Source organism: Phycodurus eques, chromosome 17, assembly GCF_024500275.1.
Source record: "Phycodurus eques isolate BA_2022a chromosome 17, UOR_Pequ_1.1, whole genome shotgun sequence".
Taxonomy (NCBI): Eukaryota; Metazoa; Chordata; class Actinopteri; order Syngnathiformes; family Syngnathidae; genus Phycodurus; species Phycodurus eques.
The window spans coordinates 17,404,230-17,429,916 of NC_084541.1; the positions used below are offsets into that span (position 1 = coordinate 17,404,230).

The 25,687-nt window shown below is 42.0% G+C and overlaps 1 protein-coding gene across 4 annotated transcripts; it reads right to left on the reverse strand.

Annotated features, from left to right (window-relative positions):
* Positions 1–4,526: 4,526 nt before the first annotated feature.
* Positions 4,527–25,433, reverse strand: ttc3 (tetratricopeptide repeat domain 3). 4 transcript variants are annotated; one of them, XM_061702255.1, is made up of 45 exons: positions 25,373–25,433; positions 22,914–23,002; positions 22,775–22,820; positions 22,011–22,170; positions 21,527–21,608; positions 21,174–21,227; positions 20,871–21,003; positions 20,139–20,224; positions 19,888–19,937; positions 19,687–19,749; positions 19,321–19,375; positions 19,005–19,167; positions 18,845–18,935; positions 17,995–18,184; positions 17,842–17,881; positions 16,572–16,678; positions 16,062–16,217; positions 15,879–15,959; positions 15,433–15,542; positions 15,204–15,330; positions 15,011–15,130; positions 14,851–14,949; positions 14,611–14,753; positions 14,400–14,536; positions 13,398–13,718; positions 12,584–12,853; positions 12,469–12,509; positions 12,168–12,218; positions 11,942–12,006; positions 11,702–11,857; positions 10,209–10,701; positions 9,224–9,292; positions 9,003–9,146; positions 8,777–8,916; positions 8,631–8,699; positions 8,448–8,544; positions 8,195–8,298; positions 8,019–8,097; positions 7,109–7,132; positions 6,379–6,471; positions 6,128–6,300; positions 5,512–5,626; positions 5,318–5,443; positions 4,901–4,993; positions 4,527–4,735 (listed from the first exon to the last, which is right to left on the reverse strand). In XM_061702255.1, exons 2-45 carry the CDS (start codon positions 22,998–23,000, stop codon positions 4,625–4,627), a joined length of 5,214 nt encoding a protein of 1,737 aa, XP_061558239.1. In that variant the 5' UTR covers positions 23,001–23,002; positions 25,373–25,433; the 3' UTR covers positions 4,527–4,624. The 4 variants fall into 4 exon arrangements, with proteins under 4 accessions (XP_061558239.1, XP_061558240.1, XP_061558237.1 ...); XM_061702256.1 differs by having other exon boundaries at positions 18,052–18,184; positions 19,843–19,937; XM_061702253.1 differs by having other exon boundaries at positions 19,843–19,937.
* Positions 25,434–25,687: the final 254 nt, after the last annotated feature.

Consider the following 25,687-nt stretch of genomic DNA (forward strand, 5'->3'; position numbering starts at 1 on the left):
ACTAGAACAGATACCTTGTGTACAAATACTCTAATAAAACAACAAGTACAGATTCAACTCTTGGACTTAAGTGAAATTGAAGTGGAAAAAGTAAAGACTGATATGCAAAAATATTTTTTTACCATCAATTCCAGACAATACTTGATTTGATAACTTAGCACAATGAAAAAAAATAACTAAATAAAATTACGTCATGTCATGTTTCTTAGGAGCTAGCTAGCAGTGCCTTAACTTTCGTTGTCAAAACATGTTTTGCTAATGTTGTGAACTAACAACCAACAAATAATGCAGAATTAACTAATGATAACTGGGGAAAAAATGCACCATACCCGTTTGTGTTTTTTGGATGAGAAGCAGAAGTTATTGAATGCCAGAAGCTGCTGGTTTTGAGGCCACCATATGAAAAACATATTAACCACAAATTCTAGGAGCAGACAACAAACAAGTCCCTTAAGTCTATGTATACACCTCTTTCCAGCTACATCTTTTTTTTGCACCGTATCGTCATCCACGGAGGTCGAAAAAAGTAACAGGCCTCTTTCTGCATTTGTTACTTTGTTTAGTCATCAGAAAAAGAAGTACTAAAGATAAACAAGAGCTACCAGAAAAATCTACTTACGGTAACGACTTGTACTCGGTTCCTTCCCACCACCACAGGTGAGCAATGCCATCGACCGGTGCAGTCCGAAGCTGAGCGAGTGCATCACCGAGACGTTCGCCGCCGCCCTGGATCTGCCGCCGCAGAAGTATGAGGGTGCAGTGGAGCTCACCACGCTAGTGGAGTCCGAGGTGAAGCACCGGGTGACGTCAGCCGTGTCCGTGGCCCGGAATACCGCCGAGTGGCCCTCGGACCCCACCCTCTTCATTCGCGGCACCATGTCCAGCGTGGGCAACCTGGCCTCCATCTTCCGGAAGGCTGTGGAGTATTTAAGGCATGTGTTCGCTCGAGCACGCACGCCATGTGTGGTGCTGTGCGGCCGCTCCGCCATGAAGTCCGGTGACATGACTGACGCCGTGAGAGGAATCCTCTTAAAGTGGTCCCGAGCCAGTAAGGGCGAGAAACCCAACGAACTCACAACGAACGAATCAGTGGACTATGATAGAATCAGTGAACACTCCGACACGATCGATGTGGAGAAAGTGACCCAACAAACCGACCCGGGAGCTAGGGAGAGTGCTCTGTTGGCTGCACTCGACATCACCAAAAGCATCATCCAGGAGCCCTTTCGTGGCTCCGGGGACCGTGTGGAAAGTCGCCTGACACGTTTCAATCTCAACTTAAAGCTCATCTCCAACAAAGTAAAGAATTTCTTCAAGTCGCAGGAGAAAGCCAGCCCGGACGGCCATGTCAAACTGCGCAGGTTCCGCTTCTTCAAGTTCGCGCGCATGCAGTTTGCGCGCATGCTGGGAGGACTCAAGCGTGCCTTCAAGAACCAAGATGCGTGTTTGGTGTCTCTCAGGCCAGATCAACCAAAGTCCCCCAAAGAAGCCAAAGGGGGCGCCTTCAGGTCCAGCACCTTACACGTCAGGCCATCACAGAATCCCGTGTTTGAGTTTGAGGCCATCCAAGACAGGGTGGCAAAGATGTTCGATGACCTCGGCCAGATGGAGCCGGAAGCCCGCGAGGCCAAACTCAAGCGCTACATGGACGAGAAGCTGCGGGGCTTCTCCCAAGATCTCAGCTCTCGCCTGTACGAATACCTCATGTCCTGTCAGAGTGAAGTTTACGAAGTGCCCTCTAGCCGCTCTGACACGCCATTCATGGACTCTGTGCTGTGGGGGCGGCGTGGGAAGAAGCACTGGGACGGTGGTCAGAAGTTCTCTCCCGAGGTCTTGTACGCCATGACAGAGGATGCGGCCTGGAGGTTCCTGCAGCAGCTCCTCCTCTGGATGGAGACGGAGCCACAGGGAGAGGAGACGTACGCCGACGAAGTGTCTGGCGCCGTCAGTGAGATCAACCAACTGGTCGTCACCGCCCTCAACACAGATGAAGACCAGGACCTCCCGAAGACCCACAGAGTGAGCGAGAAGACGCTTCCCAAAGACGAAGACGAGGGAACCCAAAAGAGTTTGTCCGTAGCTTCCGAGTCGCAGCCACCTCAAACGCGAGTGTCCACCCAGCGCTCGGCGCTCACAGACGTTCCAGGGCCGTTGTCCAATCTTTCTTCCGTGTGCAATCGCACAGCGTCCTTCAACGTGAAGCTGACTCGCCTCCTAGCCTACACGCTGGCCACGCAGCTCGGCCAGCGCCTGCCTAGGAAATGCAAGAAGTCTCTGAAGACGGACGCTCTGATGGTGGTCGTGGAGCATCTGTCGTGCAGGGCCGTGGAGGAGATCAGCCCGCAGCACATAGACAACATCGACACAATGGATAACCTCGAGGAGGTGATCACGCCAGTAGTCAAGAAGCTCATGACCCACTTTGGCTCGCCGAGTAAACTGGTGGAGGCCGTGATGGCCGACGAGGCATCTTTCGACGACGCCGTCTTCAAGCACCTCCACACCCAACTTAAAACGCTTAGGGAACAGCCCAAAGCGAGTAAGGGTCACGGCTTCTTCTCGTCCGTAGCCAAGCTTTGTTCTCGCTCCACGTGACCTAATTTCATCACCTTTACTCTTGCTTTTAAGAGTCATTCCCCAACACCCCTGCTAAACTGCACCAGTGTGGGAATCTACTTTTACCATACATGTTTGCAGTTATACAGTGGTGCCTTTACTTGCGAGTAACCCAACTTCTGAGTTTTTCGAGTTACAAGCTGTCGCATGGTCAATTTTGGGGGAGTTTGTGTTGTGAGCGATCACAATAGTTGCCGATGCACTTTTAACCATAGATTGATCAGGACGAACAGTTCAACATACAAATACGAATTGAGAACACTCGCAAGGAACTGCTGCAGGCCACCACTCAACAGCCAGATGCTCACACAAAGACTAACCGGCCAAACCGACTCCGGCTTGTGATGTCACTCACTAGGCCGGGCCACACATTCAACACACAAATACTTAAGTACGTACAATAATTACACTTCATAAATCCAGGTTATTTCTTCACACTCTCGTTTATTATTACAGTGCTATTTTTCAGGTTTTTTGACGGAGCTGGAATGATGGCATTACAATTTTAATACGAAATATTAATTTGACACACAAGTTAATTGAGTGACGAGCTCGGTTACGGACTTAAACCCGTAAGCCAAGGTACCACTGTTGATACTTGTACCATGTATGTTTACAATTATGCATACTACTATCTTTTAGCTTCTATTGTTGATAATATTTATTAATATTCCTGTAGGACCGTGTATATTAGGGATGGGACCAAGTACCGCTCGGTACACTCTGCACGAGACAATAAGTTTTTTCTGTTTTGCAATCCACCGAGCATGTTGTGCGTCCACCAACTCACAGTTGGAACTGTATCCGGTTTCAATGTGCAGTTTACGGTTGCGGTAAAACGTAAAACCACTAGCATGAGCGGAGGATTTGAGGGATGAAAATTTTAAGAAGCACCGTATCATTCAAATCTCCCGTGTGGATTAGTTTTGGTTTCACCAGAGGAGTGATATTGACAGACATTTTATTGTCTGCAAGTGTTGCTTGACACATTTCCTGTACTTCTAAGGAAACAAGCTTCTGTTTATATATCCTAATATAACATTTGCTGGACACATGACAGCCGGGCGACTCGAAAAGGTAACACCAGCGAAACAACGGTCTATTAGATCATGCTTTTGAACATACTTAACAAAAAATAATAATAATCCTCGAGCCACATTACGGTGTGCCCTGTAGTGTTTTAATTCCCAATCTAAGCGTAACAGTTGGATGAAGCGTCGTTTAATTGGTGATGCCAGCAGAGTGGGGTGGCATGACCAATCGACCATGTTCAAACCAACTGTTACACAAGTAGTGTCTTTGTTTACATTTTTTCTATGTCTTAATTTGTTATATACAATACAGTAGTAAAAAATATACCTCTGTATTGTCACCTGTACACAATTAGTCAAGGAATAAGAGGCAGTTCACCATTTGAAAGAGTTGTGTTTAAATAACGGTTAACTTGAAATAGGTTATATTAGTGGATACACTAAATAAATAAATAAATAAATAAATACATTTAAAAAAAAAAAAAAAGGCAGTTTTTGCTGACACGCAAAAGGAAGATAAATTTTAGAGAAAAGGTGGTTCTTCTTACTGCACGAAACCATAACGAAAATGTACCGAACTGTGGGTCAAAAACCGGGGTATGGAGTTTAGCATTTCACATGTATGGGTCCTTCATTGGAGCACTGATGCACTTTAAAGTTGAGAGGTTATTTTCGTAATTTGTACATAAGCGTTTGGAGGTGTGCTATAACGCTCCATGTAGGAAAATAATTTGAAAGTATCAGTCATATTTTTTCTAGACTAATCCTCATTGCCCTATTTTCAGATGTCTTATGAAATAATGAAAAATGCCAATAAAAAAGCAAATTCTATGAGGACATTTTTGTTTTGTGTGTGGTTTTGAAAGTGTAAACACTGACTGGTAAACATTGACTTTTATTAGTCATAACTTCTAAAGTTTACGTAAAATGTGAAAGGGAACATTAAAATAAAATGATACTGGTGATGAGAGATGCCATCACTGGGCTTGGCGCCTCCGACTGGGCAGTGCGGGGAAGTCGTCGAGCAACAAGGAGTGCTTTCGGCAGGTGGGACACGTGCTCTTCGTCTTCAGCCACGACGTGATGCACTTGACACAAAAATAACTTTGACTCAGTTTGCTTGAAATGTACTGACTTGCTTGATTTTTGCCACCGTAACTTGGGACTTGCCTTCCACTTGAAGGTTAACTTAAAACTTGCCCATGTGACTTACTCGCACCTCTGCCACGTAGTCTCGACTTAACCTGGCTCACCTGCTTATGGAAGGTGTGTCTGCACTCCAAAACATAGCGGTCGCATTCACTCATTTCTTCGTGACAGATGATGCAGGGGTCCTCCAAGTTTAGCTGCAGTTATATACAGGAGATGCAAAGCATTAGACATGTGATTGTGACATTTATTACACCGAGTGCCACCTCAACAAATACTTGGCCAACATTAAAAATACTGAAACAAAGTACAGCTAAGTTCATTAGATGCAAATGTATTGCCCTTTCAGAACTGTACATAACTGTGTCGTGCTGGATTTAAAAAAAAAAAAAAGTAAGCAACAATGACATTGTGCAGTTTGAACATTAAATTCAGTGATTCTGCACGTACCAACCACTATACTTTGAGAATCACTGCTTTAGACAAACGGAGTATTTCACATGTGAATTATTTGGACTTACTGCACTGGAGCTGAGCGGTCTTTGGTTCGCTAACTTCTGCCAGACCGGAGGTGGGTCCACCGGAAGGGGCGTAGCCATACCTCCGACACCAGTCGTCTTGGATTTGGCCCCAGGTGTGACCGCCTCCTGAGAGGACACAGCCGATGTGAGTGTCATGAATCCAAGGTCAGACACCTGACTTCAAAATGGTCTACCTGCTGGTCCAGGATCAGCTGGCTCACTCTACTGACCACATCCTGCAAGCTCATGTTGATCAGGTTGTCGCCGTTGGATGACCGCAGATGCTTAAAAAACCTCATTAAGTCTGATCTTGGGGGTGGGAATGCAAAACATAAAAGTTAGGCTTGTTACAAAAGCCCAATATAAATTGAAATATCTCAAAATGTTACTGTATTGGCGCAAGGTAATTTAAAGTGCTGTAATCTGTGATTAAGGGCTATAGAAATAAATTGGACTTGTTTATACAGTAATCCCCATAAATAGCTATAAAACGAGTAATTGATAGGTAAATTTAAAAAAATGCCAGACTGTGAATATGCAGGCGTTCACTGTATACCACAAACTATGATCACAAATGAGTTGAATTTCATTGGTAACTCATCCAACAACATTGCCCTTAAAATTATGTTGAGATGTATCACTTCAAAATACATCCTTGACAATAAACTTTAGTACTTCCCTATTTTGACAGGGCAATAAAGAGATCTTATGGCATGTCAGAAAGACTACAAAAAAAACAGGAAGAGAGTTTTTCAACAAATAACTGGGGGTAGGTTCCACAGAAAAATGCGAATAGTGAGCGGAGATTACCTCGTGTAGTCAGGGAAAATGGTGGCAAGGCACTCCATGGCCTTTTCAAACACTATGTTTCCGGCCTGTCTCGATCTGGCTGAGTTTCTAGTCTTGACAGGGGAAGCCGACGCAGAGGGTACTATCGACTGCGGCGAGGGTGCAACACTCAGAGAAGTCAGGCCGGAAGACAGCTACAACGTTTTATGCAAGAAAGCGGAGTCAGAACGGTGCCCATCAGTACACATCAACTTTCTCACTCTATCTCTTACCAGAGAAAGTTGAGGATCACTCTGGTTGGTGCTGAGTATGTCTTTTACTCTTTGGCCACTTTTGAGTTCCTCCAACTGCTCCTTGTATTGTGTCTGTGGGTAATATTGAGACTTTCAGCTACTGTAGCCCCATCAAAATCTAAGAAGTCAATTTAGAAAGGCTGGCATTTATGCGCCTATGTATTGAACACAAAATAGGGTGAAACGGGTCAGGGACGACCCAGTACTGTTGCATGTCGGAAATCTTTACACCGACACAGACAGTGTAAAGCTGCCTTTTTTATACATACTTCTGAATTGCTGTTCTGAATATGGGTCATTTTCATATAATTTAAGCACTAACAGTAAAGACATGGCCCTCTGAATTTCCTTTTTGAAAATTCATTAATTTTACTGATATGAGTATTTGAATTATTGGGAGTTGCTTGCCATCAAAAAGTGATAAATTGTTTAAGAAATGAATATTCTTTAAGTAATACTTTTCAAACTTTTAACGCCAAAATGTCTTTAGTGTCCAAAATGAAGTTTCATGATTTGCAATGTTTTCATTTTTGAATCTATACGATTTTTCTCCCATTGCTTAAAGTGCCTTTTTCATGCAAATTATCACAAATGTATCTTAGTGTCTTCAGAGTTCCTTTTTTTTTTGTGTGTGCATCTTTTACAAATGGTCCTTCTTCGTCACTCAAGCGGTCTTTGCTCTTAATGCCACTGGGGAGAGCCTCCTTACGTTGCTGCAATACACCAGAGGGATCTGGGAGTTGAAGTGCCAGGATGAGGCAGCCATTTTGCATTCACACAGTAGCAGACAGCAAAATAAATGGTGTTAATTCTGAGATATGAAACATTTGCAGGTCAACTTTGTCTCCTCCTTCCATGTCAGTGCCGTTTAGTAAAAACGGGCGACTGATTCCCTCTCAATGGTGGGACATTTAATGTTGGTGCCATTTACACAGAAAATTATGGCTTTTATATGTCATCTGAACTTCTGATTCTACCTCTGAAAATTAGTTAAAGGTCCCGTATTTTGCCAAACCAATTTTATGAATGAAATATGAATTAAAATCATCCACTCATTACTGAGTTCCAGATGTTTTTCATTTGAATTTCGAGCTTATCTATGTCACTAGTGAAGACCTGCGCCTACCTTTCCGCTCCCAAACCAGCGCTGTAAACATAAACACGTATGCTCTCACAAGTGGGTCTTCTATACAGAGGCAACGAATCAGAGGAAAGGGGGCGGTCTTAGCCAAATATGGACTAAGCAGATACAAAACTGGGTCAAACAGAAGTAGCTGTCAGAGGGGCCTTTTCTGCACACTTGTATATTTAAAAAAAAAACACTTTTTTTTTTTTTTTTAAATAAAATGGACACCTTTATATTAAGTCCATGTGAGAGTCACTCTATGGAGGTCAAAATAGCCAAAATGCGGGACCTTTAAAAAAAATTTGAACATTTGGTCAGCTTTCTGTGGCTATGCTGTTTATACATAACAGCCACAAAAAAAATTGTGGCTTTTCGGGCAGTGTAAAAGGCACTTCTGACATTACCTTCAAAAAGCGGAAAATTTGTACAAAACAGTGTATTACATAGTGTATTAAATACACTTCATGCGGAGCATTTCAATCAATTTGTATACCTCAGCAGCAGTGATTTTCTGCTCCAGCTCTTGGACTTTAGCTCTCACATTTTGTCTGCTCGCTTCCAGGGGGGGAAAGCTGCCAGTCAAGTGTTGATATCCACGTCAAGTTAAGTCAATTCCAACTCTAAATCAGGCCTAGTCATATTTAAAAGACGTTCCTCCGCTCTCCTTACCGCTGCACATTTTCATTCAGCTTGACCAGCAGAAATTTGGCGTCGGCCAGCTGAATGCGGAGGCCATACGAACGCTGCTCCCATTTGTTTTTCAGCATGGACAACTGGTGGAGCAAAATTGGGATTACTTGGATTTTTGCTTCGCATCTCAGAATATTTGGACTATTTCTTTTAAAGAATAAAAAGGAACGTACAATTTTATCAGGCGAAAACTAAGCCGCTACGGCCACACAAAATAGTTTAAGGTGCTTACTTGGGCAGTGTGGGACCTCCTGGTCGCCGCGGCAACTGCGTTTTTGGAGCGCTTGATCTCATCCTCCAGACTCATCTTCTCAGCTTCTGACTGATTGCTTGAAGATGGAATTTTTAAAAGACCTTATTAACATCCCATTTAAGTTGTATCATGAATGTATATTGTGTTTGAACGTTAACATACCTTAGCTCCAAGAACTTATTCAATTCCTCTTCATAGCTGGCCTTGTTTGTGTGGATTCCTTTGGTAAGACTTCATGTGATCAAATCAGAACATTGTTTAGATGAGGGCAGATTTTTCTTTGGATTTGTGTGGATTTCCATACCTACCTCCTTTGTTCCTCCACCAACTTTTCCATCTCCATCTTGAGGGTCTTTAGTAACTCCTGGTTAGCCTTCTTCTCCTCCTGGTCCTTCTTAACCTCCTTCTCAAGCTTCTGCTGGAATAGGGCCAACTCTTTGTTTGTCACCTTGACAGGGAGGAGAAGAAGGTGATGAATAACAACTTGAGAGACGGGCCAGAGCCGCCGGTTCCGCTTTCCGCTCTGGAGCTCACTTGTATGTTGGTACGGATCTCCTGGATGTCTTTCTCTAAGGACCTGAGGGTCTCTTTGTGCTTCTGATCCACTTCCTTGCGGTAATTTGCCATTTTGCTCATCTGCTCCTCCATTTCCTTATTGCTCTTTACCTTTTTGTCTACCTGGAGAATTATTGTTTGTTAAAGAAACGTATAGTACAACATCTGGAAAATAACCCATACACAAGACAAGAACTTACCTGGAGGCTCTCATAAGGCTCCAAAGTTTCTGTGTTCACTGCAACGCAGTCCTTGATTGCTTGATACGTCTAAGGGATCATGTAAAACAAAGCGCGTTAATGTGCTTCCAAATTCAGGTGAATTTCAAGCAACTATTTTTCAAAAAAGTGACCACTGAATTTAATTGCCGCTCAGAAACAAAGAACATGAACAGGATCATATTCACATTGTTTATTATATGGAAAGAAAGGAGCTTGGTGGAAGGCAATCACAGAGTCAATCATGCCCAACATTACTATGGACATAGTGCCCATTAATACGTTCCAAAAATTGTGATTTATCCACGTTGGAAACTTTTGACCCGAGGTAGGGGCTTCCAAACTGCAAGTTTTTTTTGCCAAGGTTTCCTTGCTTCACCTCTAGTCATGGGTACTGAAGTCGGTACCTTATTTGTTACCGACCGATTTCGGTTGGTACTACCGAGTACCGATTCACGCAAAATCAAACGGTACCGTGTTTCGGTACATAAATGCATCCTTGCTACTGGTGCGGGAGTACAAGAGTTGCAGAGCTTCCATGGCATACTTGAAAGCAGGAGCGCACGCACGAGTGTAATGACATCACTTAGTCGCCACAGATTTAATCGCATTCAACAGCATGGATGAAAAGAGCTCGTAAGTATGGCTCCATTTCTTGAAAAGCGATGCAAATTACGCTCGTTGCAACAACTGTGACACAAAGTACAAGGTCGGCCAGCAGGGGTGATACGTCCAATTTGAGGAAGCACTTAACTAAACATAAAGGACCTCTGATGTACATAATGTATGACTGCACAAATTTAGAAGTTTTCCTGCAACAGCAGGCCATAATTTGAGATACGAACGAGCTGCAGGTATGCTGTCGCTAGACAAGATCTGCAATCAACTCAGTTTACTTGTCATTTAATGTGTTCAACTCCGAAGTGAAGATACCACTGGAACATTCTGTTAAAAACTGGCATCTTACCTGTACTTCTGCGTGTTTCTTCAAAATGACTTCTTCAGGTCGCGTTGAACTTAAACCGCTTGTATAGGAATACGTTTCCCAGGATTCTTCTACCTCTCTAGTATAAAGATCTAGGGATTTAAAATAATTGGGAGAAATCTTGTTGCTGCCCGCTTGATTGACAGGGGCTTTGCCTACAGGTGGGGGGTGTTGATCTATATGGAAAGTGTCTACATTATTAAGAATAGGAGTGGCGTTCTGGGTGGATGAAAATACAGGGAGAGGTTGCGGGTGGTCCACATGGGCGGCGTCCTGCAGGGCAACGGCGTGCTTGGCCAGGCCCAAGGAGCTGTCGATCTTTATGAAGCGAAGGGATTCTAGCAGGAAGTGCTCTAAGCTGTCCGCCTTTTGGAGCTTGGCCTTTGCCACGGGCGGGAAGTTTTCCATCTCGCCCACCAGCAGGGGGTCGTTGGCGAGCAGGGGACCGTGTTGCTCCAGAATCTGTGCAAAATAGCTACATGGAGAAACAGGAAAAAGGGGAAACATGTAAAGTTGGCTTTCTAATTGCCTATACACTACATAGTGAACCACTGTATATTTGCTGTTCGGCATTTGCAGATTTTTTTGGGGGTACCTATTTTCCGTTATTTGCTGATAAACTTTTCTACCCACCCCACTCTCTTCTTTTCTCTCAAAAAAAGTGTGCTTTACCGTTACAATTTTCCACATTCCCTAACATATATTGTATGAAATGTCAAAAGGTGAGTTTAATGACATACTGTTTGTGTGAAGTGCTATTGCGCATATTTCTTTGCCTATGTGTGGTGTCACATCAGTTTGTGCTAGTGTGTTTAGGCTAGACTACTAGCTAATGGAATTGATGAGCCTCATGTAAAGGTGGTTTTGTTTGTATCAAATCAATTAACTACTGTTTATTTAACATGTTTGTGATTGTGTACAAACTACGTGTGTGTATGGCGTTGGAGGTTTAGGATTCTCTCCGTTTTAACTGCTTTGCTGGCACTTTGTGGCATCTATACGCAATTTTAAACCGCTTTTAGGATGGCATCAATTATTAGCAGATTTTCGCTATTCGCAGCAGGGCTCAAATAAATTCCAGACCCACCCGCTATACACTACTCGCAAAACGTTCTGGATATTGCAGCTTTCAACTAAAATTTCATGATAAATTGTGGAAAAAAGCACAATGTCTCCTAATTAAAATAACCATTTACACATACCTTGAATTATGGCACATTTTAAATGTCCTCATTGTGGGATTTTTACAGGCTTATTCTATGCTAAAGGTGGACACCTTTCAATTGTTATGCATGCTTTTTGTTTCTAAATGTGTTTCTTTCAGTATATAGCGACTGTGATAATTTGTACATTTCTTTCCCTAGAATATATTAATATTTTGGAAAAGTAACTCCAAAATATCATAATGTGCATTCATCCACAATTCCCACCCCTAGAAGGCAAGGCACACATGACCATCTGAGGCTCGTACTCACTCGTACAAATCTTCCTGGGTGGGATCCGGATTGTTGTCCAAAATCTTTTTAAAATCCCTCGTGTGTCTGGTGCTGTTATACTGTTTCTCAAATTCGTCCAACGGTGCTCGAAGGTAGCTGGGAATACTGAAGGTGTCGTCGGGGTCAAGGAAATTTCTGTTGATGCAAACGACGGAGTTTCTTAGGAAAATGGATTGTGACATCCCGACGAGACGGCTCCACACTTGCTATGCAACTTACAGTGGATCTTCTTGGTCCCACTCATCTGCAAAACTATTAGATGGCCGAGACCAAACTGGAAGCCCCTGTGAGGAGTTTAGAACGATAAATTACATATTGGACTCATTACTTTTAAAACGTTACCGGTAATCATACAGCTAATACTGTATTTTACTCTGCATTAAGGATCCTCATGCAGAGTAGTCGAAAAACTCTTCCCAACCACACTAATAACTAAATTACAAACCTTGTTCTTCATCTTTTTTCGCGCACGACTCTTAACAATCACAGGAAAACTCTGAAATAGTCATTGTCACAAGTGTTACTTTACAGAGCAAAAATATATCATCATCGGCTACACTTGCAAGTACACGTGCACCATCCAATGAGAGCTTAAGATCAGTGTTTATAAACATGGTTGCTGTCTGAGTGTTAATTCAAATTCTCTGTAGAATTTGTTATCCAGCTCGTGCACTGGATCTCCAATGATGCAGGTATACCTAATGTTGTGGAAGGTGACTAAAAGTAAGGGCTCCGGAGTTGCTTACATTTTGACTATCAGACTTTTTTAGAACTGAACACTGTCCATCTGAAAAAGAAAACAGAGCTGAAAGTCGCATGATGATTAGGTTAAAAAAAAAAAGGTGAGGTGTAAATACTTACCCATCATATCAAAATACTCATCCAGTAAAATGTTACACGAAACGTAAATGTCCCTATGCTCCTCAAGAGTCCAGATAAAAAGTCTCATTTCATGTGGCGAGGGCTGCTTGACATATTTAGTGAGTCCATGGCTTGATATTAAGTTGGCGCCAGGGGGGGGGCTCTCGGAAATAATTTCTTTCAAAGGAGCAAAGTTCAACACCGGGGTGAGGTCCAGCTCATCCAAGGAGTCTGCGTTGCGTTCAACGAAGGACTTAGCCGCCTTTAGATCTTCAAAATACAAAACAGGAAGGAAGTCAGTTTTATGACTTTTCAAATACTTTTTTAAATGTCGCCTGGATCCAATTTAAGAATATAGGACAAAGAAAATGTATGGTTCAAAAACCGCCTTTAAATCATATTTTTAAGTGGAACTACACATGCTTACATGTTAAAGTGCCTTTTCAGAGCACCTTACTCAGAAACACAGGATGAAGATGACAACTGGCGCCCTAAAACCAGAGGGTTGCCGGTTCGTATCCCCAGCCCGAGCGCATGTTTCCGTTGTGTCTCTGGGCAACAACATTGCCTACAAATGAATGTGATTGGATGTTTGGCATTGGTCGGAAAGACCGTAGGCGCAGAATGGCAGCCACACTTCTGTCAGATTGCCCCAGGGCACCTGTGGCTACACAGGTAGTTTACCACCACCAGGGTGTGATTGTGGAGTGAATGAATAATGCATGAATTGTAAAGCGTCTTTGAGTGCCTAGAAATGCACTATATAAGTGTGATGCATTATTATTATTATTATTATTATTCACTGAGTTCTCACCTGCATCGTTGAGCCGCCCCGCCCAACAGCTGAGCTCCACATTAACATCCAAAGTACTTGACAGCAGCTGGATGAAGACACGTGCCCAAACACGGTTCTTCCGTTCGAGGAGCAGCTCGACCACCTGATCCAGCGTCTCGAGGTGCTCGTGCTCCCAGTTGAGCATTTTGCTGGCGAGGTGGTTGCCCCGTGCTGAGTCCAGCTCCAGCCAGGGCCCGAGGCCTGCGCTCACGGCCGACACGGTGAGACCCTTTTCCTGGCGGAGCAGCTGCATCTTATCTCTGATCTGCAGGAGGACGCGATCCCGGTACAGCAACCAGGCTGGAGAAGTGACGGTACATTGTTAGCCTACTATATTGCGGTTTAGCTATCATGGATTTTTTTGTGGAACGTATGTACTCGTGGAACGTATGTACTCGTGAGAATCCACACTATATTGCGGAAACCTGCTGTTTATAGCAATCATAGTTGGGTTTTCACAGCTTTTTACATTAATATAAATACAGAGGTACCTTGAGTTTAATTTGTTCTGTAATGAAGCTTGTAATTCAATTTACCCCCATCAAATTTTCCCCATTATAATTAATCCAAATGGCAATCCATTCCACCCCCCCCCAAAAAAAAACCACTACCAATTTTGGGGGGGAGGGGGGACAAATAAATAAAATAAAAAACAACTAAGATTGTAGTCCCGACCCGTTTCGGACCCTAATATCGGGAGAAAGCCACTCTTAACACACCTCAGACCAAATGACAATCTTATAGGATAATCTTATAAAACATATCCAGACTGTGATATGTTTTACGCTTGACGGGCAAAATCAGGACAAGAACAGCCTGTTTGTCCTGTGTGTACTGGGCCTAACCAGCGATAGAAGTTCTAGCATTACTTCCATCTTGGGATAGTCACAGCACATTGTATTTTCCATACATTTTATGTTTGCAAACATTTGGCTAAAATAAATAGCAAGTTTATAATCTGTATGTATAGTGTTACCGTACCATTCTGTTGGGTCCACTCTACGGTGTTGTTTTTTGCCGGTAGAACCTCATCACTGATAGTGGGCTTCTTTTCCAAGGTCTGCATATTATTATTATTCTCTCTTTTAAAATGGCTCTTCTCCTTCAATTTCTTCACACTGGAATGAAAGCAAGCGTGGTTGTTTTTTTTCATTGAACATCCCAAGTAACTTGTTGACCATTGAATCCTCACCCTGAAAGTTTCTGCTTCACTTTTGGTTTCTTCGGAATCTCCGCCTTTTGGTTGCTGACCAAAATTTTACATTTCATCTGGCCCGTTGGGTCAATAATTTGGATAGAATCGATTATACCGGAACAGTCGGGAGTCAGACATGGCTGCATACCATGTGGGACACAAAACACAAAAGAAAAGATGTGTTGAGCGAAAATGTCCTCAGGAAGCAAAGAAAGAACGCCGTGCCTGGGATGTTACCTTCTCTTTACCCTCAAAGGACGGCGGCTTTAATTTTTTCCAGCAGGCATTGTGGTACTCAATGAGACACTTGTGGCTGCACTTCAACTGAACGAAACCCTGATAGTGAAGGTAAAGCGTCAGCATTTATTTACACTCACAAAACAATTTTGAAACTTACTTTAAAATCCGGGTCGGTGATATACATGTTTTTGGAAGGGCAGAGGCAGTTCACATATCGACAGGTGCTATCAGGCCGAGGAGGGAACTTGCACAAATATATGGAATCGTCTAGAATTTTCTAAAGCAACAAAACAGAATGTGAACTGGCAGTATCCATCCAACATCACCTTGGATTGTAAGTGCAAACTTACTTTAAAATGGTTCAGCTCGGTCTCTTTAACAACCTCTTTTGTTAGCGGCCAGGTGAGTTTACCCGGCGTTACCCGATTCCTCACCATCTGCATGGAATCTTGAAAATGTTCCAGTGCGACTGCAAATCTGACAAGAGGATAAACTTTAGTTTAAGACTTGAACACATACTTTTTAAGTGCTGGAAAGGACAAGAATATTGTAAATGTGTGAGACACATTACCAACGTACCTATTCTCTTTGAGGTAAATATTCCCATACGCATAGCAAACCAGACACTGAAAAACCCTCTCCTCGTACGATTTGATCTTCTCCAGGAATCTTCGAGCTTCCGCCAGCCCCTATTGCATAAAGCAAATATACATTACTGTACCGCAAAGAGAATATGCATATCGGTGAAAGGTATACTGTACATAAAAACAACCACAGTAATCTAACTAGATTATTCTCCCATATATGCTATCAATCTGGTCTATGCGCAACCTACATTCGGGAAAACGGCTCTGAATACTTCTTCCCGGTGAATGGCGGAGGAGACCGGATCACCGTTGGAACTTTAAACCTCTACAATGTATTTTTTCATTTCTTTCTTTTCTTTGTTCAAAAAAGTGTTTGAAAGTCTACCAGCTGCTGCATCTGTCCTTGACCAGTTGCCGTTTATTGTGCTCGTTAGTTACCTCAGGCTTGCCAATTTGCGTCAGGGCGGACACATGGCCGTAAAGCAACAACTGCATATCCAGTGCAGACATTCCAATTTCCTGGTTATTAAAAAATAATAATAATAATTTTTAAAATGTGGGAAATTTGCACAAAAAAAAAATCAAGTGTTTTCGACACCAGTGCAGTATTGCCTTGGTTACCTCGGGCGGGTTGGTGTCCAGCAGGGCCAGCGCCTGTCTGAACGCCCGCTCGGAGTCGTAGCTGCACTGGTTGGTCAGGGAAGAATGGGCATCCTGTATATGCACTCTCAGCTTCTCTTTGATCAAGGCGGCTCTGTCAGTGGCCTCGGGCGGGTTCTAAAGTGAGAAAAACACACAAAATCCGTTATTCCTGCTACAGTGAACCCTTGTTAATCCCAGTAATTTTACTCCTCCTACAAGCTTTAAAAACATTTAAACCTATTAAAACACACTTTGCAAATAAAAAGTAATGTATTGGAACACAAAAAAAAGGCAAGCATAAAACTGTACCGTACAAATTGTGGTGTCTGTTAGATAAAGTACATGCATGTGCCTTAATGAGGCGGGGCCTGGTGGTGAGTCTACATGTCAGTGTCTGGTCAACAGCAGCTCCTGCACGAGACTGCTCCTGGTGTTTGTGTTTTTTTTTTTTTTATCATTCACACTTCAGAGGAAGACACATTTTCTTACCGCCTGCTCGGGTTGATTCTTGCTGCTCTTGGATTTCTTCTTGGGAGTGTTGGGCAGCTCTTTAGTGGCAGCGGGTGCAGTCTTCACTGCTGTCTTCTCTTTAATTACTGTACAGACAACAATAGCCAATCAGGGGTGTGCAAAATCACACCTCCACAAACTTTCATGTAAAAAGGTATACCTAGTTTTCTAGGAAGCTGTACAACAACCTAGTCAAGAAAAGGCTACATATGGGTAGTCAGTGGTGCCAATTTAGTGATTTGGTCGCTATATTAAGTGACTTTTCCCTATCACATTTGTGTAAAAGAACTGGAGGAGGTGTGACAACAATCATGGAAATGGCAAGTCATGCAGATTGATGACTCATTTTATGATGTTAAATTATTCAACAAATACACACAAATGTTAATATATGAAGGATCACGTTTACATACAGTACATTTTGAAAAATAAATAAATCAATAAATCAATAAATTAAAAAACTTCCACATCCCCCCCAAGAGAAAACACTTCACATTATTTGTATTGTTAAAATAAATATATGTTGCATCTCTGTGGAAGTTGTGCAAGTTCAACACAAAATGTCAGTGCAAATAAAGCAAACACCTGCAAGGAACAATAACAAAAGAGCAAAACTTGTTTTGAATGTCATTGTCATTTGCTTTTTCTATTTTTTCAGATGTTTGCAAATGTCTAATTTTGATTAAACACTATGATAATCATTCTGCTTTCATGGAGGACTACAGAAATTGGAAATTATTTACTGTTGGAAGGATCTAATCCCAAGGATTTGCACAATTTAAAGTTAAAAAATGTCTCGAAATGATTTATGAATTATCAAAATAGTTGTTGATAGTTTGACAATCGAATAGTTGTCGATTAATCAATTAATTGCTGTACCACTTCAGATATATTATTTTAAAACCATATCACCCAGTATGGCAACAAACAAAACTGAATTAAATCTTCTAAAGTCCCACAAAACCAGCCAAAAAAAGTCTTGTAATTTTGACACACCACAGAAAAGAGTAATGTTAACAAGCCATGCAATGAATGAATAGATAAAGAAATCGCAAAGTATGTGAAATCAGGCTTCCAAATGGTCAAGAATTGAGACATTCGTTGAGTTTCCAGACGCTGTGGGCGTGCCGCTGTGTGCTTTGAACATCCCGCCTCCAGCTGTCAATCAAATACTTGTAGTGCGGCTCCTATCTACCCGCGGGAAACAAAACAAGGATTCCCGTTTTGGGGCACTTTAATTGAAACATACCTGGTTGGTGGCTCTGCTTAGTCATTTTGGCTCCAGCCACCTAGAAGAACAGGAAACAAATTCAGTTTCAATTTAAACAATTCTAGTGTCACAAGACCTTTATGCGCTAACTGGGCGTCTCAACACCTTGAGTGACTGGGTGTGTTAGTTTACGTTCAAAGGTGTTTTCCAGCTGTGTTGTGCTTGGGAGGTCACTTGCAGTTTATTCACCTTGAACACCCCATTGCTCTTATTATTGTTACTGCCATTGCCGTCGCCTTCTCCTGAAGGCTCCTGTGTCCCAGCTACATTGGACTTGTTAGTGGCCTTCGTTTTACTGGATTTAGTAGTGACCTCTAGTTTCCTGGGAGGGGAAAAAAAGGATCATTTCAGTCATTCCATTATCAACATTCGTGTTTGCACACGTGTAAACACTGACGCGGCAAAAATACTTTCACTCAGTACTTAGACCCGTGTCACAGGCGGAGATGTCACAGAGACTGCCCAGGCCGATAATTCCCGGAGACTCTGTGACCCAAGAAACCAAACTATAACTTATGCTCTCACCAGGATGATGCCTCGGAGACGTCTCCAGACAAGGTCACAACTAATTCATCCAATTCATCCGATTTATGGTGTATTGATATATTATTTAAACAAATATATAACATATTATGTATTTGTTTTTTTGTTTTTTAAACACAGAGATTGAAAATTAATATTGATCGATTGCCTACAGAGAGGAGACATCAGTTTCTATGGAATCTAAAAAAAGTGTCCAATGAAATCGCCGCGACTCCCTGGGGACCCGGCTAGTCTCCAGGAGACTCCAGATCTCAGCAACCAGCTGAAACTCGAGTCGCTATCAGGTAACCAACTATTCTCCAGACGTGAGATAGGGGTCTTATGTACAAGTAGAGATACTGATTCAACTCCTGTACTGAGGTAAAAGTAAAAAGGACAGACTAAAATGTACTCGGGTACAAAAGTAAATGACTATTGTTGCTGGTAAACATGCTCTTACGTTGAATTTTTACTTTTCTTAGGGTGTCCCGCAGCATTCGGATTTTTCTTAGGGGTTCCCGCGGCACTTTGATTGTTCTTTGAGGATCCCGCTATACAGAGAAACAAAAGTATGAGTTTGGGATGCCGTATTCACAAGCCTCACTGTCAGTCAAGTGCACCTTCGCTGCCTTTTGTTTCGCTCACAAACTTCTGATGCTGCTGCTCCAGGTCTTTGACCCCCTCGCGGCCGTGCTTGCAAAGATTCTGTGCCGAGATGTTGGCGCCCAAGGCCCACTGGACCTCGCCCAACAGGAACAAGGCCTCACAGTAGCGGTAGTGGCCCTGGAAATTTGTCAGTCGCAAAGAAAACAAACAAAAAAACAAAACGCTTAAAATGTAACACTTTCCCATCTCTGGTACCAGTAAGATTTAATTCAATATAAGAAACTAACAATTATGTAAGCCCATGCTACATACTAGGGGGGACAAAAGTACCTTGGGCCAGAGCGGTTCTATTAGAGTGGCACGTTTTCCATCAGCAGCGGCTTCTCTGTAAAAATATATCAATAAATAAATCAAGCTTACCTGCAGGAAAACATTTCTAATCATCAGGATTTGCACATTCTAAAATCCAGGGTCCACTTCCATGGGAGCTATTCAGATTTGCAGATGTGAAGGGACATTCAAAAAAATTGGGTTCACAGCCATTGTAAATTGTTGCCATTTTCATACAGTAGAAGCAGAATATAATGGAAAATTGTACAGAATAACTTATCATTGAACTAAAATAACAATAATGTACAAAAAATGTCTGCACTTCGAACCCGATCTTTACAGAAAAAGGATGACGCATGTACTTACGGATATTTCTTACAGCGGATATAACAAAGCGCCCGGTTGCCAAAGATGATGTGGTTTTCAGGGCTGGGGAAGGAAGTTGGAGGAGAGGAGAAAATCAATTGTTACAAATGTATTTATAGTCAAGCCACCTTGTGTGGGTGGGGGAACAAAACATACAAATATTTGATGGCTTTGGAATAAGCAGCCGCTGCTTCTTCGTACTTCTCCTCCTGAAATAGATCGTTCCCTTGTTTCTTGATGACATCACTTTCCTGGATGAGAACCGCATCATAAATTGTGCAGTGAGAAATCATTGTAAAAATAAACTGATTTTAATTTAATATTATACATTTAGGTAACACGGGGGGGGGGGGGGGGGGTGATTTAAGTAAGAGCAAATCAAATTAAGATAATTCTGCATGACCTGGTTCATGAAGTGACCCATATAAATGCAACCTCCTGTTAAGTCTTACCGCTAGAAGGTCCTCCGGGGGTTTTGTTCTCATCACATCTATCATCCTCCCCATGTTCTTCCCCATGTAATAGACGTAAAGCGCAACTGAAAAAGAGACACAGAGCGTGTTGGTGAACTTCGAGAAGTCGGGAGGCCACGCGTATAGTCCTGCGCCACCGGTGTCATTCGGCAAGACCTCCGCCAAGCCTTCGATAAGCAGTGATGTCAAGTAATTGTAAATGTGCCAATCAACAGCCGCTTTCCAGCAAAAAAAAACAAACATCCTTGTGCAAGTTCATGCTAAAGCTGTGTATTGTTGGTGTTAATTTAAATGAACAGCAGCTGTATCATAACATCAGTTAGTTTATTTCGTAGATATAGATATATATGGCTCAGGAAGCTTCAATAATAATAGTTGTTTTTAGCAAAGTTTGAAGACTATATGCCTGTGAATACTGTTCTACAGTATTGACTGTCCACACGTGTTGCTGCTCCGTTTGTGGTCAGGTTTCTTAAACGGTTACGACACCGTTACATTAATGCTATTCGTTAGTGTGTAACATTAAGCTAGCTGACTTACTAAGGCAAAGTTTTTCTTTTATCACCCGCCCTTAAAATCGGCTTGGATCTCAAAAAACCAAGTCAAGGTAACACTGCATATAGCAATATAGACAGCGATTTTGACAAAGGCAAACAGATAGACGGATCGACAGACAGAGAGATTGAACAGCATTTAGCAGATGCACTTTACAGTTTCTGAAGATGTAGTACAAAGCTGCGAAGCAGGTGCGCTTGTGGCCCAGCTTCAGTACACGAGCTTTGATCCCAGGCTCTCCCGTCAGCTCCAGCCACAGCAAAGCCTCCTCCAGAGCCTCCGGCAATTGCTGAGTTCACCCACACACAGGCAAAAACACACAAAAAGACACACACGTTCAGAGATGGTCTCCTTCAACAGCGAACCCTCGGAAAGGGAACGGAGAACGAACAACTTTTGATGTACTCCCGAAAGTCCGCTGTATGATGTAGTAGCACATGCATACAGCTTCAGACTTACCTCGCTAAAGCTAGCACTTATTACGATGAGATGAGTCATTTGTTCCTTGGAAAACTGAAAAACAAGACAGTAGGGGGGGAAAAAAAAAAATCCCTGCTTGAAAACCACCCGAGACGCGATTCTTATCATTTCTGAAGCCTGGAACAGCGAGAGCTAAGGAGACAATCTTGGCAGTTATCTGACCACTGTGACACAATCAGTCCAGAGATCAGGAATGTCAACTTTACATCAGGGTAAGGGTTCTAGAACACATTTTTATTTGTATTTAAGTGAACTAGGCCCCTGATGACTAATTGGGGCACAGTATCTCTAAAAGCTGAGGCCACTATTTGCCGCAACTCAATTTGACTTACAGATCCGATCTCCATAGCTCTGAGAATCGCCTCCAGGGTTTCAATCTTGCGCAGCGTCTTCAGATTCACAATGGTTGGATCACTTCATGAAGGACACACACACAAATGGTATAAAGATGCGTGAATGGCAGAAATCATTATGTATAATATATTTTATATTAACACTCAAAAGGCTTGAGATTGCCTACAGATGAAAGCAGTTTTTTCTATGAGATAAGGCTATGTCCTGACTAAATGACGCTCCACCCTTCAGCTCAACGTCGTTGCTTGGAACCAAGGTGCCACCAGTTATATTTTACGTGACTTTTGACTGAGCACTAAAAAACAATGGAGGATAGATCTGCAAACTCCGAACTGCGAATATGCGGGGTTCACTGTATGTTGCACGTGTATTATGTTTTACGTCGGACCCCCCTTGACAACGAGATGGCCGCTCATCTCTAGGGGTGGTCCATAAATAAAATTTGACATAGATTTGACTTACTCTGCGTTGACCAGGCCAATGGACGCAGCCCAGTTGAAGGTGTCGTTCATGGTGTCGTTGCGAAGCAGGAGTGGCAGCCAGTAGGTGTGAAGTCTCATCAGATGCCCTGCAGACTTTTTGATGTCCACTGAGATTTTGTGCCATGCATCGTTCGCACAAACTAATTGCGCGGGCACACACACACACACACATACACACACAAACAGAATAAAGATCATAAAGAGAATTACAAGTTGTATATTTCATCACACTACCAAGTCCGCTAGTTTAATGCTAACACACAAATCAAAACTCCATAGACAAGCTAATAAAACTAGCATCGATGTTGCAATAATTGTAATCCTATAAAAAAACGAGCGGGCTGGATTTGGTCCCCGGGCCACCAGTTTGACACCTGTGCTATGGATCCTTTAATTAGCTGGTTTGATGATTTTGGACAACAAAGTGGCATTATTAAGTTCTTTCTTGATACATTTCAGTACATATAATGCAGAATTTTAAAAAAACTATTTGAGGAGCTCTGGAGTTGGAATACAGAATCTATGTTTACTAATTCAAGAAGACTACACAGGTTTTACACTTGCACGCTTTTCAAGACTTAATTTTTAAACTTTTCTGATACACATCCTGTAATTATATTAATATAGAGAATAGATTGTGTTCAGCATATCTCCATTTGCCGTAGGCAGAGGGGAAACAAAATTATAAATTGGACTTTTATACTGCACTTCCATGACATTTTTTTTTTTTGTGTCCAGACTTACTTGTACTGAGGGAGACGGGGTTTCCATAATAACCCATGTGCATGGTCTGAGATTTAAAAGAATTGATAAAATAATAAGAGGGATACATCTCTATAGATATACACACAATATGTTCGCTTGATGCTTGTCATCAACACACCTTAAACTCTGAGAAGGCTTCACCATCACCATAATAGTCCCAGTCGCAGTCCAAGTACTCGAAATCTGAGTCGGACATCGTCGCCATATCTGTAACGACGAGACATTGCGAGTTCAAGCCATTTTGCGACCCCCCCCCCCAAAAAAATAAATAGACACAAGGCAACTGAACAAACACCAAAGTTTCCACTGCATACAGTTAGCAGTTTTATGATAGACAATAAATATAAGTAGACCAGTGATGCAATAACGACTGGTCGCCGCGCAATACGCAGCAGCCCCTGGCAAGCTACCAAGAGAACAAAGGATATATTTTGAGGTGCATTTAGAAACCAACAATTTCTCCCTTTGTAAAATGAATGCTATGGTAAATCAAGGGAACTTTTGAAAACTTTCATTGTTAAGGAAGAAAAGACAAACTAAAACAACATAAAGCCGAAATAAATAACATCTTTTTTTCCCAGCTGTCTCCCCCCCCAACCTTCACACATGGTCACCATGCCCCAGTCTCAACAATTTGGCGCTGAATTTAGCACCCAAAAGCTGGAGCGACTTTAATTAAAGATTAGCAGAATTTTAAATCAGCAGAGGCTAGCCAACTTTAAAGATAAGTAGAATTGTTTTACCATTGTTGGCCATATGACAAGAATCACAAACTTAAATATCCTGAACATTTCCTTATCACATGCTGCCTATTTATAAATTGCAAAAGCAGTGATTTATCGACACGTTGGAAACTTTTGAACAAGAGGTACTGCTCCCAAGCAACAAATATTTTGCAGATGTCGCTTTGGAAATGTTGATACTTTTTGAGGCAGTACCACATGGTCTACTCTTTGTTCATTTCTGGTTGTACTCGTCTTGTGACGCGTTATGACAAAGTTAAACGGTATCTATTCCAATTCCTAACAATGAGGCGAAACTAGTTGTGTGTGTATGTATCCACTGCTGGCTGACTGTCGATAGTGATCACTCAACCAGCCCCACCCTTGATTGCGGAATTTGAGTAAATATCAAACACGCTTGTTTTCTGTGTTTTGCTGCATTCGTGTTATACGCCACGAATGGCGTCGAAGAACACGTCCAATATTCAATGATGACATAAAATTTTTTGGAAGAGCCTGTGCACGCATTATAATAGACAACGTTTCCCAAACTTTATAGCTGACAACCCCCCCCCCAAATATTTTTCAAACCCATCATCATTATATATCTTTCTATGCTTCTCTGGTCGATTCGCACAGACATTTTTTGGACCAGCCGCTGGCCAGGTCTCTCTTGATGTTACTCTGACCCACCATTATGGCTTCAAACGCTAATTTCCAACATTTTATCCACTACAAATGCCTCTCTTAAATGTGCTATACTTATTCGTTCCCATGTATTTCAACAAGTTATGGAGTGTTAATTCATTCTCGACTCTTAATTTGTTGTTTCTGTGCATGTTTGAGCGCCAAATGAAATCACATATCACCTGACTGCCATCTGAAAACACTTGTTTGGATCTTGACAATTATTCTTTTTTGTAAACCTAGGCCCTTGGCTTTTTCATCATTACTATACGTTTTCTTGTTCTATGTTTACAAGCTTTTCAATGACCCATCAACCTTTTGAGAATAGAATAAAGATTAACAATAGTTATGAACGTTTGAAACTCAGATTCAACAAAAAAAAAAAGTCACACCTAAAATCTCGACCCCATTGTTTGAGTATTAAGGTGTTGGCGAGAAATTAAAGAGTAGGAAAAAGATAAGGAAAAAAATATTAGCCTACTCTTGTTTCTTCCATTTCTTGTTCATTTTTATGCCTGGCATCACTCAAGGTTAGGTATTTTATCTGTAGAATACAATAAACACGACAAAAATGCTGCTGATTCCCTAATACTTTACTGCATGCCCGACTTGACATGTTTAAGATTACTTGTATTCCCAGGGATTTTGGTTACGATCAAGAAAACCGTGGGAAATGGCTAGATATCAGCTGTCAAATTAAATTCTCATGAGGTATTTTTGTGGTCATCATGAAATTGTTCATAAATTGGTCACACCAGTGCTACAAGTGTAGTTTAGAGCCCTGTACAATAGCATAATAACGACGAGAAAATATCATAGCGAAAGCTAAAGGGGTTAAGTGTCTCTCGAGTTCGCACAAAACGAAAGTAAGAGTATCTCCCGTTCATTCGGGGGGAGCGTTTAGGCTGCTAGCAACCAAATAACGCGTTTGTGCGCCAAGTGAAGAAAATTAGGAAAAGTACAAGTTAGCTAAGGAGCTAGTTTGAGCATTTAGTATACTGTACAAGCTAAGGTAAAGCCCCAGTCTACACGTTTTCCACGGCTACTGCCTCAGAAAACGTTACAAATACAAGCTATGAATTCAAAATGGGTGATTTTGTCCTTTGTGTTATCGCACATAAGCCAGAAAATCACAGTACCGCTTCTCTCCATCTCGGGTATTTCTTACCGCTTTGACGGTGAGCCCCTACCGAGGACTGCGAAAGCCACCTTCTGCCGCCCCTAATTTTGTTCATACTAGGCATTACGGTAATAGGTCGCCAACGAGAGGCGAAAGCCACCTTCAAAATAAAAGCCTCCCAATAATACGGACGTCAATGCTCTTCGGTTACGGAATGCAACCAGCAAAGTTAATTTGAATCTTGAGATGCATTAAAAAAATGTTTTACTTTATTTGATATCTTATGAAAAATAAATGGTAAATGGACTGCACTTATATAGCGCTTTATCTACACCATCACAGTGCCCAAAGCGCTTTACAAAG

Excerpts from the sequence above, each read along its gene's own strand:
- ttc3 (XM_061702253.1), bottom strand. The coding sequence starts at position 23,000 with ATGGCGACGATGTCCGACTCAGATTTCGAGTACTTGGACTGCGACTGG. Across the intron at positions 21,004-21,173 it reads TAAGTGCTAGCTTTAGCGAG|CAATTGCCGGAGGCTCTGGA; the intron begins GTAAGTCTGAAG and ends GGGTGAACTCAG. Across the intron at positions 11,858-11,941 it reads TGGGACCAAGAAGATCCACT|AAATTTCCTTGACCCCGACG; the intron begins GTAAGTTGCATA and ends TTGCATCAACAG.